The sequence below is a fragment of the Mesoplodon bidens genome, assembly GCF_964165515.1.
Source record: "Mesoplodon bidens genome assembly, chromosome: X".
NCBI classification, from domain to species: Eukaryota; Metazoa; Chordata; class Mammalia; order Artiodactyla; family Ziphiidae; genus Mesoplodon; species Mesoplodon bidens.
The window spans coordinates 103,046,310-103,062,388 of record NC_138163.1 but is presented as its reverse complement, the minus strand read 5'-3'; the positions used below and the strand labels follow the sequence as shown (position 1 = coordinate 103,062,388).

The 16,079-nt window shown below is 36.3% G+C and overlaps 1 protein-coding gene across 7 annotated transcripts in view; it reads right to left on the bottom strand.

The window, feature by feature from the left end:
* The window catches only part of CASK (calcium/calmodulin dependent serine protein kinase), a 392,946-nt gene that overhangs the window by 224,389 nt on the left and 152,478 nt on the right, over window positions 1-16,079 (bottom strand). For all 7 annotated transcript variants that reach the window (XM_081222810.1, XM_081222812.1, XM_081222813.1 and 4 more), the window contains exon 3: window positions 13,607-13,712. In XM_081222810.1, coding sequence (XP_081078936.1) covers window positions 13,607-13,712 — 106 coding nt within the window. The remainder of the gene's footprint in view (window positions 1-13,606; window positions 13,713-16,079) is intronic.

Genomic DNA, 16,079 nt, shown 5'->3' with positions numbered 1-16,079 from the left:
TTCTTTGTTCTGAAGTTTTTTTCATTTTTAGATGACTGTTGTGGGTTTGGGGGGAAGGCTACCACAGAGGTGAAGTGCCCTTCTCAGAACACCACCTCAGGGGGCACGTGATATCCACATGACTTATCATCAGTGACGTTAACTTGATTCTTTGGTTAAGAGGGGTCAGCCAGGTTTCTCCACTGTAAACTTACTATGTTCCCCTTTCTATGCTCTGTTCTTCAAAAGCGGGGTCACTAAGTCCAGTCTACCCTTAAGGTGGGAGGGGATTATCTGCATATATTATTTTGAATTCTTCTGTAAGGAAGGTTTGTCTCTTCTTTCCCATTTATTTATTTGTTCAATAATTTCTTTATATTGGTATGGGCTCATATATACTTAATTTATACCTTGGGTTATAGTCTAGTACTATGCTATTTATTTTGTTGCCCAAATTGTTCCAGTTTTGGCCACTGGGAGCTCTTTCAGGTTGGTTCCTGTGACCTTTTCACATGTCCCCATCTTTTTGTTTTTTGAGCACTTCCTTACTTCCAGGCACTGTAAAATGCTCCAGGCTTACTTGTATCTTCTCTGCCCCAGTCCCAGAATAATAATTTCTCTAAAGAGCCTCAGTTCCTTCTATTAGAGAATGTATTTATAAATGAATATGTGGGTGTGGGCTTGCTCATTACTACTGCAGCGTAGCTGCTTCTAAGGCCCTTTCAGTGGCAGAAACGTATGTATGTGTACTAACCCATTCACATGTATCTATATTTATTTCTGTATCTACCTGTATGTACATATAAGTACATATGTATATATACATGCAAACACATATCTATACATATGTGTGTGTGTACACATATTAAACTAAATATGTTGTCATTCCAACACCTCCAACTCTAATCCAGCACCACAGGGTTCATTCTAGCCTTCATTCTTGCTTATTTGTAACTTCTTTCTCTGACAGAATTTTAAACTTCTGCATATTTAAAAAAAGTCAATATACAAAAAAGTCCAATAATGTAAACAAAATTAAACAGGCAAATTTCGGCAAAATATATGCAAATACATGAAAAAGGTAAATATCCTTAGTAAATAAAGAATTCTTACAAAATGACAAAAAACTGAAGAAAGTGAACAGATGAAAAAGAAATGGGTAAACATACATTTAAAATATTTGACCACACTAGCAACAAAATAAATGCAAATTAAACCAAAATGTCATTCTGACCTATCAAAATGTAAACATGAATGCTCTCATCTACCACTGGTTTGAATATAAATTGGTACAATCTTTATGAAGAATAACATGACACTATGTAAAAGGAGTTTTAACTCTATTGGCTAGACTTCTGATAGGTGATGTGTCTCAGTGAAGACAGCAGAAAGGTTGGATAAAAAAACTTCCTGAAAGCATCAAAGTACTAACCAAATTGTCAGGAATATTGGCTAAAGAATGGGAACTCAGAGAGGTAAAGCCAAGGATCAGAGTCCTTCTTGTCCTGGGGACATTTGCTTATACAGCAGATCTCTAAGGGGGAAAAAGTCAGAATTCAGGGTAATATCATAAACTTCTCTCCAACGTTGAGCTAGGACCCTAAAGAGCTAGCGGTGAACCGGAAGTGATCAGCCCCTTCACATACTTGCAGTCTGGCTTTCTCTCTGAATGGCCCTGAAAATCTAAGCCTTGAACCTTGATTAAGATAGTCCCAGACTGCTACTGCTTAAAGATGCCTAGTAAGAGCAAATTAAAGTTCTCTCTAGAGGAAGAAAGTATCATTCAACGCCAATAATTTTCAAAATAATTTCTAGCACACAGTCAAAATGAATCAGGTACATAAAGGGGTAAGATATTTTGACCAAGAACCAGCAAAAATGACAGACAATAAAAACAAACAGGGATTTCATATACTGAGATTATCCAACATAGATTATTAAATAATGAAGTTTACTGTGTCCCAGAACATAAAAGCTGAGTTTGAATTTTTTTTGCAAAAAAAGAGAAAAAATATAGATTTTAAAAGGAAAAACACAAAATTCAGAAAAGAAGGTAGAAAATATAGAGAATACCATAAGGTATGCCTATATCTACACTTAATTGGGTCACAAAGGTGATGAGAGAAAGAAAAAGGCAGAGGCAATATCTGAAGAGATAATGGCTGAGAATATTCCCTAACTATAAATAATATCAATACACTGATTCAAGAGACCTAAAAACCTAAGGCAGGATTAAAACACACACACACACATACACACCCCACATCACAGAGAAAACTACAGAAAACAAAAGATGAATAAAACATTTTTTCAAAAACCTGAAAAAATAAAGACAGACTACTCTCAGAGAAAAGTGACAGACTGCTAGCTGAATTCTTAATATCAATGGAAGCCAGAAGACAGTAGAATGGTATCTAATGTAAAGAAAATGCCAGCCTAGAATTCTCCACTCAGTGAATATCCCTCAACATTAAAGGAAATCTAAGGAAATTCTGAAACAAATGGAGTTCGCACCCAGCAGACTGACACAAGGAAAATGAATCCAGGTAAAACCTTAGAGATGCTGAAAGAATAAATAACAGAGAAGGGATGTGTGTAGGTAAATCTAAATGAATAAAAATAATAATATAACTTGGAGTGATGTAAATACATGTAACATGCATTTATATACACAAATATAATTTAAATACATGAAAACAATAGCCTATAAGTCAAGGTTGCATTATATGGAATTAATGTGTTCTACAGTGCTTGTACTGTTCAGGAAGACAGTAATGGTATCAATATTAGGATTTGATGAATTAGGGAGGCATACTGTAATTTCTGGGGTACACACTCAGCAAAGGGTGCTAAAACTTCCAAATTAATAGAAGAAATATGAAATGATTAAAAAATATTCAACTGATCCAAATAAATCAGGGAAGGTGAAGAAACATGTAATAGGTGGTATAAAGAGAAAACACATAAGACCACAATGTCAATCAAAATATACTAAAATAAAATTAAATGGAATAAATGCTCCAATTAAAAGACAAAGATTGAGAGTCTAGAATAAAAGAACTGTATGTGTTTAACAAGAGATGCATCTAAAACCCAAGGATTCAAGAAAGTTGAAATTTAAAAAGGAAATAAATCCTAGAAAATTAAACCCAAAGTAGAAGGATGGAAATAACAACAAACAGAAATTACTGAAATAGAAAATAAACACACACAAAAAAAGGATTTACAAAGCTAAAAGTCATTGTTTAAAAGACTGATAAAACTGGTAAATATCTGGCAAGGCTGAGACAGAAAAAAAAAGGCATAAATTGCTAGTATCAAGAATGAAAAAGATCCTGTAGAGATAGTATGAACCCCTTTATGACAAAATTGTTTAAAGTTTAGATAAAATGCACTCATTCCTAGAAAAATACAATTCACCAAAAGTGACAGAGTAATAACTGGAAAACCTGAATATTCCTATAAATATTTAAGAAACTGAATCGGAAATGAAAACCCTTCTTATAAGAAAGTCTGGCCTGGATGGGTTTATAAGTGAGCTCTACCAATCACATAAGAGAAACAACAAACAGAGAATACTCCTCAATTCATTTTATGAGTCTAGCATAATCTACATATAAAAACCTGATATGGATAGTACAAGAAAATTATAGTATAATCTTCCCACAAATATGGATGTAAAAAGTCTAAACAAAATATAAGCAAACCAAATCTAGCAATATATAAAAAGGATTATAAGGATTATACGTCATGACCAAGTGTGGTTAACCAAAGGATCAATGAAATTCATTGCATTAACAGAGTAAAGAAGAAACTCATATGATCATTTCAATATACACAGAAAAAAAGCACTTGATAAAATTCACCATCCATTTATGCTTAGCAAACTCTAAGATCAGAAATAAACAAAGATTTGCTATCACCATTATTCTGGATATTTTATCCACTACAGTAAAGGCTAGAGAAAGAAATAAAATGTAAAAGAATTAGAAAGGAATAAACAAAATCCTCCTCATACACAGATGATATGATGCAGAAAATCCAAACAGTTCTACAGATAAATTATTGGAACTGATGAAGCTTGATGAATAGGAGTATATGTCAGTACAAAGAAGGAGGGAAAGAGAGAAAGAGAGAGACTGATCTACCTTTTTTTTTTTGGCTGTGCCATGCAGCATACGGGATCTTAAGTTTCCCGACCAGGGATCAAACCTGTGCCCCCTGCATTGGGAGCATGGAGTCTTAATCACTGGATGGCCAGGGAAGCCCCAGACTGATCTACTTTTAAAAGCAAATACCTAAGAATCTAACAAAAAATGTACACAACTTCTATGGAGAAAAGTATAAAAGTTTATTGAAAGACATCAAAGACCTAAATAAATGGGAAGACAGATACCATGTTCCTAAAGTGGAAGACTCAATAAGTCTGTCAATTATTCTCAAGTTGCTATTAAGATTTGATATAATAATTCAAGGCAAAATCCCAACAGCTTTTTAAGTGTGTGTGTGTGTGTGTAAATTGACAACTTGATTCTAAAATGTATATGGAAAATGCAAAGACAAGTACAGCTCTCAAGACATGTCTGAAGAAGAACAAAGTGGAAGACCCTGCTCTACCAGTTACCAGGGCTTACTGTAAAGTCATAGTAAATAAGACAACAGCACAATGCCGGGCAAATAGGCCAAGGGACCAGAATAGAGCCCAGAACAATCACACCTATACAGATGCCTGATTTGCGGCAAAAGTGGTACTGCAGAGCAGTGTTTTCAGTAATTGTGCTGAGACTATCGAATATCCATATGGAAAGAAATGAAACTAGACTGCTACCTCACAGTATACCCCAAATCAATTCCAGATGGATGATAAAACATAGGAGAATATCTTCATAATCTCAGGGGAGTAAATATTTCTTAAACAAAATACAAAAACACTGGCCATAAAATTAAAAAATGATAAATTAGACTATATTAAAATCACAAACTTCTGTTAATCAAAATATACCATTACAAGAATGAAGAGATAGGTCACTAAATGGCAATTAGGGAAGAATAATCGGGGAAAAACTACAAGGAGATTCTACTACACACCAACTGGCAAAAATTCCAACAATGCCAAGTATTAGCAAGGGTGTGTAACATAGGTAGTAATTAATCATGAGAATAAAAGGAAGGCACTGTGAATAAGGACAAACAACAGTATTTTAAACAGGGGCAGTGACAGGAAAACTAGGACTTGGATCACCTTAGAGAGGCATATACCATTGGTAAAGGGTCAGTTTATACATGTCCTTTAGAAAATAGCTTGGTACTATCTAGGAAAACTGAAGGTGTACATACTCTGAAACCTATTAATTCCACTCCTAGGTCTACACCCTATATGAACGTTTACTTAGGTGCACCAGGATACAGGTACAAGATTGTTTACAACAGTATTGTTCAAATGGCCAAATCTGGAAACAACCCAAATACATATTAACATTTACATGAATAAATAACTTGTGAATGTTTGCTCACTAACACTATATAGCAATAAAGTGAAGGAGATCAAACTAACCTGGATATTCTCACAGGCCAAAAAATGTGTATACTCTATGATTCCATGTAAGTAAAGATTAAAAAGATAGAAAACACTGAATTACACTATTCAGGGATACCTATTTAGATGGTATAGATATAAAAACATGGAAGTGAAGTCCAGATTAAAGTTAATTCTGAGAGAGGCAGGGGGTTATGATCAGAAAGGGGAATCCGAGGGCTGTTGAGGTGCTGGCAGTTTTTAAATTTCTTGACCTGGGTTGTACGTGGCTGTTTACAATAATTCTTTATGTTTGTATAGTTCTGTGTATGCATTTTTCTAAATGTAATATATTCTATTAAAAAAGGTTAAATCTATGGGTGATGTAGGTGTTTGTATGCATTCATACACTAATTCTAATATCCAGTAATTCGACTCCTAAAAACTTATCTTGAGAAAATAGGCAATCAGGGGGTGAGCACAAGTAACTATGTACAAGAATATTATTAATCATAACATTATTTATAATACAGAAAACAGAAAACAGGGTAAATGTCCAACTTTAGGGAAAATATTAAATATGGCACATGCATATAGTTCAGACATCTTAATGCAGCCATTAAAATGTTGTATCTAAAAAGTATTTAATGCTATAATAAAATGCTTAAAATTATTAAGTTAAACGAATCAGGATACAAAATTGCATATATAAAACGATCTCAATTTAGTGCAACTGTGATCATGAGTATACATAGAAGGAAATGTTCTGAAATGCTCGCTGTGATTACCTTTTGCAAATGGTATTATTTTTGTCATTATAATTTTCCATAATTTCTAAATTTGTACAAAGAATGTATATTACACTAAAAACAACTTATAATTTTCATTTTAAATGAACTACTTCTTTTAAATAACAGAAAGTTAACTGACTTTTCTTCCTATTTTATATATACATAAATTTATTCAAAATTATTTTAGTGGTTGAAGAGGAGCTTTCATATACAAAAAAATTACGAGACTGACAACTTCAAATACATTTCTAAGATAGTAGGACTCAGAATGCAGTTTGTTTCCTAAAGTATTCAAAGCTTAAAATCTATTCTACACTGTAACGTCTCAATCTAGGATTCGTTTTATACAAAAATTGGGACACCTACATTTTTTCCCCAATAGATATCAAAATGATACAGTAATTACAGTTAAAAGGTTTTTTTTTTTTTTTTTTTTTGCGGTACGCGGGCTTCTCACTGCCGTGGCCTCTCCCGTTGCAGAGCACAGGCTCCGGACGCGCAGGCTCAGCGGCCATGGCTCACGGGCCCAGCCGCTCCGCGGCATGTGGGATCTTCCCAGACCGGGGCACGAACCCGTGTCCCCTGCATCAGCAGGCGGACTCTCAACCACTGCGCCACCAGGGAAGCCCCTAAAAGCTTTTTTTAAAACCCCAAACTCTGCAATTATCTTTATAGGTAAGTATATTTTGTTCGCAGATCCAGGAGTTTATTAACTCAAATTCTTCTCCTGTTGATCTCTACTTTAGTTTGTGCAGAAAAGAGTTAACTATTTAACTATTTAACCAGGCCTAACTATTATCTCTCAAAAGGCTTGCAAGGCCCGCCTACAAGGTTGGCTTTTGATTGGCATCTGGGAACTTGGAGGGGTTCCTCCCCTCCTAACTGAAAAGAGTGGCTCACTGTGTCTAAACTGCTTGTGCAAACAATATGATTTATCCTGAACACCCGCTTTCTTTCTGGGAGTCTGGAATTTGGTATGCACCAGGCAGAGGGTGCTTACATGACAAGCCCCCAACAAAAACCCTGCGTGCTGAGTCTCTAATGAGCTTCCCTGATACACAATATCTCACATGTGTTGTCACAAATGTTTGCTGGCAGAAGACCCTTGGAAGCTTGTGCCTCGTTGCCCCTGGACTTCAATTCATGCACCTTCTCCTTTTGCTGATTTTGCTTTATACCCTTTAGCTATTAATAAATCATAGCTGTGAATATGCCTATATGCTGAGTCCTGTGAGTCCTCGTAATGAATCATCAGACCTAGGAATGGTCTTGGGTATCCCTGACACATAGTTCTTAAAACTAAAATGCAACTGAACATTTAGTATAGTGGTAAACCTAAGTCAAGAGAAATGTTTAATTTTAAAAAGTTAATGACACAGAAGTTGTTTTCTTTCAACTAGCATTTATCAAAGGCCTACACAGTCACTCAGCTAGGTCCTTTCTTGTATCTTAGCTTACTGAATTACCATATCAAGTTTCTAATGTTTACTAGGACCAAACAGTATTTCCCAACCATTTCCTATTACCCAGCACTTAAGTAGGCATTCAATAAATGTGCTGAATGAATAGCAATTTCTATCATTACCCATAAAAACAAAAAATCAAAATAGATAAAATAAGTTATAAAAATATGTACAAATGTTCATATAAATTAAAATGCTATAGTCCAGATTTTTCTTGCTTGATATAAAACAAATATATTTTCTCTTAAGTGGCAAATTTGCTGGTAAATAGTAATCAGTTCTACTCTATCAGTATAAATGAATTCCACAAACATTCCCTTCCCTGAGCATAAACAGCAGACTAAAAATAAAATTTTTAAAATAAAATTTGAGGGGCTCCCCTGGTGGCGCAGTGGTTGAGAGTCCGCCTGCCGATGCAGGGGACACCGGTTCGTGCCCCGGTCTGGGAAGATCCCACATGCCACGGAGCGGCTGGGCCCGTGAGCCATGGCCGCTGAGCCTGCAAGTCCGGAGCCTGTGCTCCACAACGGGAGAGGCCACAACAGTGAGAGGCCCGCGTACCGCAAAAAAAATAATAATAATAAAATTTAAATAAAGAGCTTTCAGTCTATCTCCTTTGTGAGCTTCAAAAATACAAACCGTTAATATTATTTTAAAAGATAGAAACTATTGTTTTCATGTCAGAAATGTTTTAAGACCATATTTAATTACTGTATAGTCTCCCTGTGGTATATGTAATCATTCTATAATAAGGTAATTAAAATTTCTTGGCCAGCCAATTTAGGATTTTCAGCTTAACTCAAGTATCAGACATTACTAAACATAAGCTTTGATGTGTGACTTAGAAATAAACATTTAATTTTTGGTGGGGTGCAGAGTGTGTGTGTGTGTGTGTGTGTGTGTGTGTGACATGACAAATAAACATTTAATTTTTGGTGTGTGTGTGTGTGTGTGTGTGTCTGTGTGTGTGTGTGTGTGTGTGTGTGTGACATGACACAGCCCTGTCTTTAAAATTGAACCTACGTTTTAAATGTTTATTTTTACCACTACAGACAAGTCCTAATTTAAGTATAATCCCAAAGCAATAGATATAGTATAAACACATGCAGATTTGTAACAAACTACTGAGTGTGTTGGGAAAAATGACAACATAGTCTCGAAATAGTATTACCCCTACTTTAAAGGTCAATCATCTCTTGACCTCTCACTTCTGGACCCACATTTGTTGAAACTGAATATCTAGGGGGTGGGGCCTGGGTACATGCTGGTTTAACAAGCTCTACTCAGGATTTTCCAATGCTAAATTTTGAAATCTACTGCTCTCATCTTTTCCAGTGCTAAAATTTTGGTTCTGTCTCTGTATTTGAGTATGCTTTAAACTTATAAATCATTTATATCGACTAGTTCTAAGGATTTGCTAACATGATAAGCAACAAGATTGAGCCATATAATTTCATGACTTCAGTTTAGGGAAGAAAAGGGAGAGTTGGTTATAGATAGTCTGTGGCAAAGAAAGATATGGATACCATAATAAGAAACTCACTGATAACCCAAATATATTGTTTGGTCTAGCCTTTTCTCCATCAAAATTATCAGAGCTATTTCCAAGCAGCCAACAAACAGCAAAGTCAACTGATCTTATCTCATTTGCTTTCCATTTCCTGTCTACTCTGTATTGGTGTCATGTTAGAAAACTGTGGAAAGGATCCAGATAACCCATAACCTGAGCAATGAGACCCTGAATACCAGGGGTCATTAGATCTATTGCCAGAAAAATTCTGGTGTAGCCTTGTCTACACTGCAGCTATGTAAGCAATCTCTTACCTAGCCAGTAGGTGGAGACATGCACAAACTTACTGCTTCGCTCTTTGATCTACAGGACTTTAAATCTTAAAGTAATGTATGGTTTGGGTTTGTTCATTTGTTTAAACTGAGGAAATCAAAGGGAATGCAAAAAACAGGGCAAGGACAACTGTCAAGGTAAATTTACAAAAAAGGATGATACAAAAGAACAATTTTATATTTCTATATTGTTTCTAGCCCTTTTGAGAAATAACTATTTTAACTGTGAATTTATAATCTTTATAAATTTATAAATTTATAATCTACTTCCAGATTCCTAGAGCTAATATAACAATTTTAAATTGAGAAATAGGTCCTTTAAAAATTCATGTTCAATCAGGGAAAGCAACATTAACTGACTATGACACTATGATACTAAGGAGTTATTGTTGATTTTGCTAGATATGATAATAGTATTTTATACACACACACACAGTCCTTATAAATACAAACAGGAGTATTTATAGGTGAAATGATACTGCTTTAGAAATTGCCAAGAAAAAAAAAAGACAACAGTAAAGGATAGATAGAACAAGAATGGCAAAGTATTGATAACTATTGAAGCTCAGTGATAGGTACACTGAAGTTCATTATACTATTTTCTTTTATTTGAAAATTTCCAAAATAAAAGGTTAAAAACTAGGAAGCTATGTTCTAGTGATTTGGGTTAACAGTGAGATTAGGGGGCTGGTAAATATGCAACTTTAATGACGTCTTATTCTCAATATATAGCCATCAATGAATTATTCCAATCACAACTGAATCATACAAAATTAGCTATATAAAAAATCCCATATAATTCAACACTGAGAAACTAAAACTAAGCTGTTAAATCCACTGGAAACAATACCTTACCACTGTAGAGCAAGTCACCACCTTATAAGGTGAATTCACACAGTTCTCTCATCTAGTTTTCATAATCTTATGAAGATTTTAAAGTTAAGAGATTATGGCCAAAGTCACATAATTAGTAAAAGTGACAGAGGTGGGATACTAACTCAAGTTTTATGACACCAAGGATCATCTTCTCTCTACTATACTGTCACTTAGACCCCTTTGAAACAGACAGCAAATGTGAAATTTAGGTAAATTTTTAAATTTGGCTTTCTGTGCTCATTACTTCATAGTATATGGCTGGTTTTTAGTTTTCCCAGTGAATAAAAATATGGACAGGGCTTCCCTGGTGGCGCAGTGGTTGAGAGTCCACCTGCGGATGCAGGGGACGCAGGTTCGTGCCCCGGTCCGGGAAGATCCCACATGCCGTGGAACGGCTGGGCCCGTGAGCCACGGCCGCTGAGCCTGCAAGTCCGGAGCCTGTGCTCCGCAACGAGAGAGGCCACAACAGTGAGAGGCCCGCGTACCGCAAAAAAAAAAAAAGGACAGAAACAGATTTCTTGAATAAAGAATAAAATTAAAATAATTATAGTATCTTAAAATTGGAAGGGACGTTAGAGGCTCTCTCTAGTCCAAAATTAAAACCTTTTCTTCAGGACCTTTGGATGGATCCACCATTAGCTTGAGCATTTCTAGTGAGGAACGGCAGACTCTGTGAGACAGCCGCTACATTCGTGGACAGCCACTTCATTCATACCTGCCACCTGTTGATTCTAGTTACAGCTCCTCACCCTACACTGAATAAATACATAATCCTCTTACACTTGACGATATTTCAAAGAACTAAAGACATCCATTATGACCTGCCATGGGCTTCTGATCTGGGGACTCTTATAGAGGTAAAAGAAAATCAATAGATTCTTGGGTAACTAAAGTCTCCCCATCTTTTCAATAGCTCTTCCATGCCAAGTGGTCTTCAAAGTGGGACTTGGGTATCTCTGGGAGTACTCAAAGCCCTTCCAGGGGATACATTAGGATATTTTTAAGGCATTTAAGCCATATCTACATTTGCCATAATTTGGTCTGTCTGAAAACAAGTCTGTGGTCTGCTGAGTTCTCTTCTGTATCTCCACTCGAAGGAACCCATCTCAAAAGACAAACCGCTCACCCATCCTGAGAAGCCTGCCTAATTTCAAAAAGACAATGGGGGAATGCAAAGCTACTGAGGGAGCGAGCCATCTGTGAGAGCAAAACAGCTTTGTAAAGGAAGGGAAGAGCCACCTTACTTCATGCAGACAATATATTCATGGCAAAACCTTATCTAGTTTAGAATTAGAAATCAATAGTAAGATGATTGTCACAGTGATGTCTATTAACACTTTAATTTTATTTGAAAAATGAAGTCAGATTTTTTTCTGACAGAAAGCAAGTCTGATTTGGCTGACTAGTTTGACAATGATGACTAGCTTTGCAATTTAGGTCACATAGCAGACATTTTCCATAAATTGAATGAGATAAAGGTACAGCTCGAGATTTTTGAAGAAAAAATATTTTTAAAAATATACAAAACACTAAAAATGACATCCTTACAATAAAAGTTTGTATATATCAACTGAAAGATATGTGTGGAGGTACACAGTTTTCAAACATCTTTTAGCAGGATTGCTGACAAAGATTTTGAAGGCTGTGACTCTATGACAGAATTTCTAGGCTCTTTCCCACTCTGGCTACCCCTTTCTGGAAGCATGCCAGTGTCCTGCTTACTAGGAACACTCCAGGGAGAATGAGCAATACACAACACACTGGGCCTATGGCTTGGTTCTGAATACTATATACACTTCTAATTAAGGTATCTGAAGGTTCCATTCAAGGCTTTTAAAGCTGTTGCAACAACTAACTAAATTGTTTACATCTTTTTCACATAAGCAGTTACAATTAAGTTCATAGTGATCTTGCACTTATATATGTGAATGAATGAGTTTACATTAACTGGTCTTAAATTTCACCTTCTTTGTTTCAGCTCCTTTGCTACAAACTTGTAAAATATTTTAAAATTTGGTCTAGATATTCAATGTATTAAGCTAGCCCTCTGTAGGGGGCAGCTTCTAACAAGGCTCCCAGTAATCACCACCTCCAGGTCTTCACATCCTTGTGTAATCCCTTCCCCTTGTGTGTGGACTGGATCTAGTGACTTATTTCTAACTAATAGAATATGGCAGAAGTGATGGTGTGTGATTTCAGAGATTAGGTGACAAGATTGACGTCTGTCTTGTTCCTACTCTTGTGCTCTTGCTTCCTGGCCCTGATGAAGCCAGCTGCCATGGAGCTGCTCTACAGAGAAGCCCAGTGACAAGGAACCTAGGGAGGTCTTGGGCCATCAGCACATGAGGAACTAAGGCCCTCAGTCTGATGGTGTGCTTCCAACAACCACGTGAGTGAGCTTGGAAGCAGATCCATCCCGAGCAGAGCCTTAAAATGACTTCAGCCCTGGCCAACGCCTTGATTACCACCTTGTGAGAGACCCTAATCAAAGTCACTGATTACAATTTTGAACAGAATAGTATGCCATCCCATAAGGTTTTATACAATCTCTTTGGACACAATCATCCAACCAGCTATGAAACTACCCAATTATACTATCCTTAGCTCACATTCCTCCATCTTATTGACAAAAATTTTGTGAGAAACATGTCGAGTGGCTTACTAAAATCAAGACACAAGGTTGTCTACAGAATTTCCTTCATATGCCAATATGGTGATTATATCAAAAGAGGAAGTTAAGTCTGTTATTACTTGTTTTTAGTTGCTAGAGAGGCTGGCTACATGGAGGCCTCTACTCCCATCCCACTCCTTTTCACTAAGACTCCTGTAGTCAGAATTTTATATTTTGGGACCTCCTATTCCTCTGAACTCTATTTCCTCTTCTCTGAAGTAGGCTAAAACTGTGAGGGTAACTGAATATGCCCAACTTTTGCTTCCTTAGCCATTGTGAACCTTAAGATGAGATATTGCTTTTATTCTTATTACTTTAGGTCTTTCTAAACAGATGAGTTCACAAGTATTTTTAAATTTTAAGAGAAAAGCGTCAGCATTATCTAAGATCAACATTGCTTAAAACTTTAACCCTAAAACAAACAAAAAAACCCACTTCAGCCCCTTCGGAAAAGAGAATGTACACTCACAATTCAAAAACCATGTAAAGCATTCCATCTGAGCTATATGTCTCCAATAACTCTACAATGTGGGGATGTTTCAGCATATGACAGATACTGGCTTCCCGCTTTAGATCTGCAAAACAAACACATAACATTTTGTTAGGTAGGATCAAAAGACAATCAGAGTGAATGATGAATGAATGGATGTGATCTATGGTAACATGAAGACTTCTCTAACTATAGAGATGAAATCCCCCATTCAAGCTAAGCTTAACTTTTTGTCCTTTAAAATCTTTGACAATATAACTTGCTCATATTTCTTGCCAGCTTAAATCTATATACATTAGAGTCAGCTCTTATTAATAAGAAATGTAAATAGCACACTTTCCTCAAACTCTTGTAAACAGGTTTCAAAATTTATAACTCTTTCTTGATCAGCTAATAAGTAACTCAATTTGCTGTCTTGAATTTTACTTCTTTTTCTTAGTTTTCCCTAAATTGCCTAAGAATATGATGTTTATTCTTTAGCCTAAAATCTAGCATTTATAGACACACATCAGGGAAGTTACATGGAATAGGGGGCAAAAAGATAGTATGGTTAAACAGAAAAGGCACTACTCCCAACGTCAAAGTCAGAATTTTTTTTACATCATCTATAAAATGTGTTGGATAATTCAGGGCACTACCCACAGTGTTATTTTCAAGAACAAATTCAGATAATGTAGGTAACACTACTGTGTAAGTTACACAATACTATTTGGAAAATAAAAGTGTTAATATCCTCATTGTCACGCTAATCACCATTATCATCATCATCATCGCCATCACACAAAAATAGTTTAGGCATAGGTATCACTTGCCATGTCTACATGGAATGAGATAATTAAAGCCTTCCTGTGTTAACACTGCTGGAGTTTTACCTGCTTGCCAATGAATAAAATCCAATGTGACACTTTTTATATTTGGAAGTAGAAGGGAGACAGGTAAAGAACGAAGGTTAAGGATATATTGCACAAAGCAGAAGAGATAACATTATCTCCTCTCTGATTTGCTAATTCAACTTAGTCTTGTCAACAAGAGCAATGGCTGCAGAAGGAACCTTAGAAAATTTACACAAGGTATAGGTGAGGAAAAGAAGTCAGTAAATATGACAAAGAGAAGCCACCAGAAAAGGAAGAATCAATAATACATTATTAAGAAACTCAAGGAAATAAGGGGAATTAAGGCATAAGTAGTTGGAGAAGGCTGAGAAAAGGCTGTAAGATTCAACCAGAAAAGACCATAAATGTTCTAAGATCAAATTCTGTGGAGAGGTCAGGTTCAAAGTCAGGATGCAGACAACAATTATATAATAAATTTAGATTTATCGTATCTCTCACTGGTCTAAGTACTTAATATGGTCATTGTCATTTAATGTCCCAACAAGCCTGTGAGGTAGGTATTTTACAGATGAGGAAACTGAGACTTTGAAACTTGTTCAAGATCACACAGCTATTACAAGGGGTAGGTTTTGAGCCCTGGCCTGTCTAACTCCAAAGTCAGTCCTTCCACGATGCCATGGTGTGTTTAGACATGATCCTGGTAATAAGAAAGGAATAGCAGGGTCAAAGAAGGTTTGATTTGTTTGTCTGTTTTTGCAGTTGTTTTAAAGAGAACACTGTGTGTTTGTAAATGGCAGTGATGAAAATCCCACAGGATCTGGAGTTGGAAAACTTGGTGCCAGTCCAGCCCCTGTCACTACTACTTGCCAGCTGACTGCTAACCTCTACAAAATGCCTTCCTTATGGCAAATGAAATGGGTGATGTGATAGGTCATGCAGGACCTGCACAGTCTACAACTTAAGAGGGCAGCAACAAGATTCAAATGAAAGAATGGATGTGAAAGGACTGTGTGGAGTGCAGCACTGTGGGGCTGAGGGGGTTAAGGTGCTTCAGTGTTCATTGTGAAGGAAGAAATGAGAGACAAATGAAACATGGTCTCCACCTCCAGCGGACGAGAGGTGTGGAGAGGTGTGAAGAGGTGTGGCTTTTGCGCTCGGAAGTCATAACTATGGGGAAGGCTTTTGACAAGTGCGCTGGAGGACCAGGCTGAAAAGCCAGACGACATAAATCAGATGCCTGCACAGTTTTTTCTCTCTCTTTAAGATTGTTCTGCCTTCTGATTCTATGAAAAGCTTAGGAGTTTTAGTACTCATTTTAATGTTTATCTCCAGCTTCTCGTTTTACTGGAAGTCACCCTTTTCATATCTTCTGTTTTCACCTTAGTTTCTCTCTTTCCATTTCTTCCTATTCTGCTAAATGTCTGATTTTAATTCAGTGCTCTGACACTGGAGTCAAGTAAAGAGAGATTTAGTGTTTGCCACAACGAAAACTGGTCTTTTCTCCTGTTTTCAGTTTATTTTAAATTTTGCCCCTTTTATGTAACTACAGTGTGTTTCAACCCCCATATTCACCATTTGTCATGTGCCACATTTGTTATACTGAAAAATCATAAGTAGAA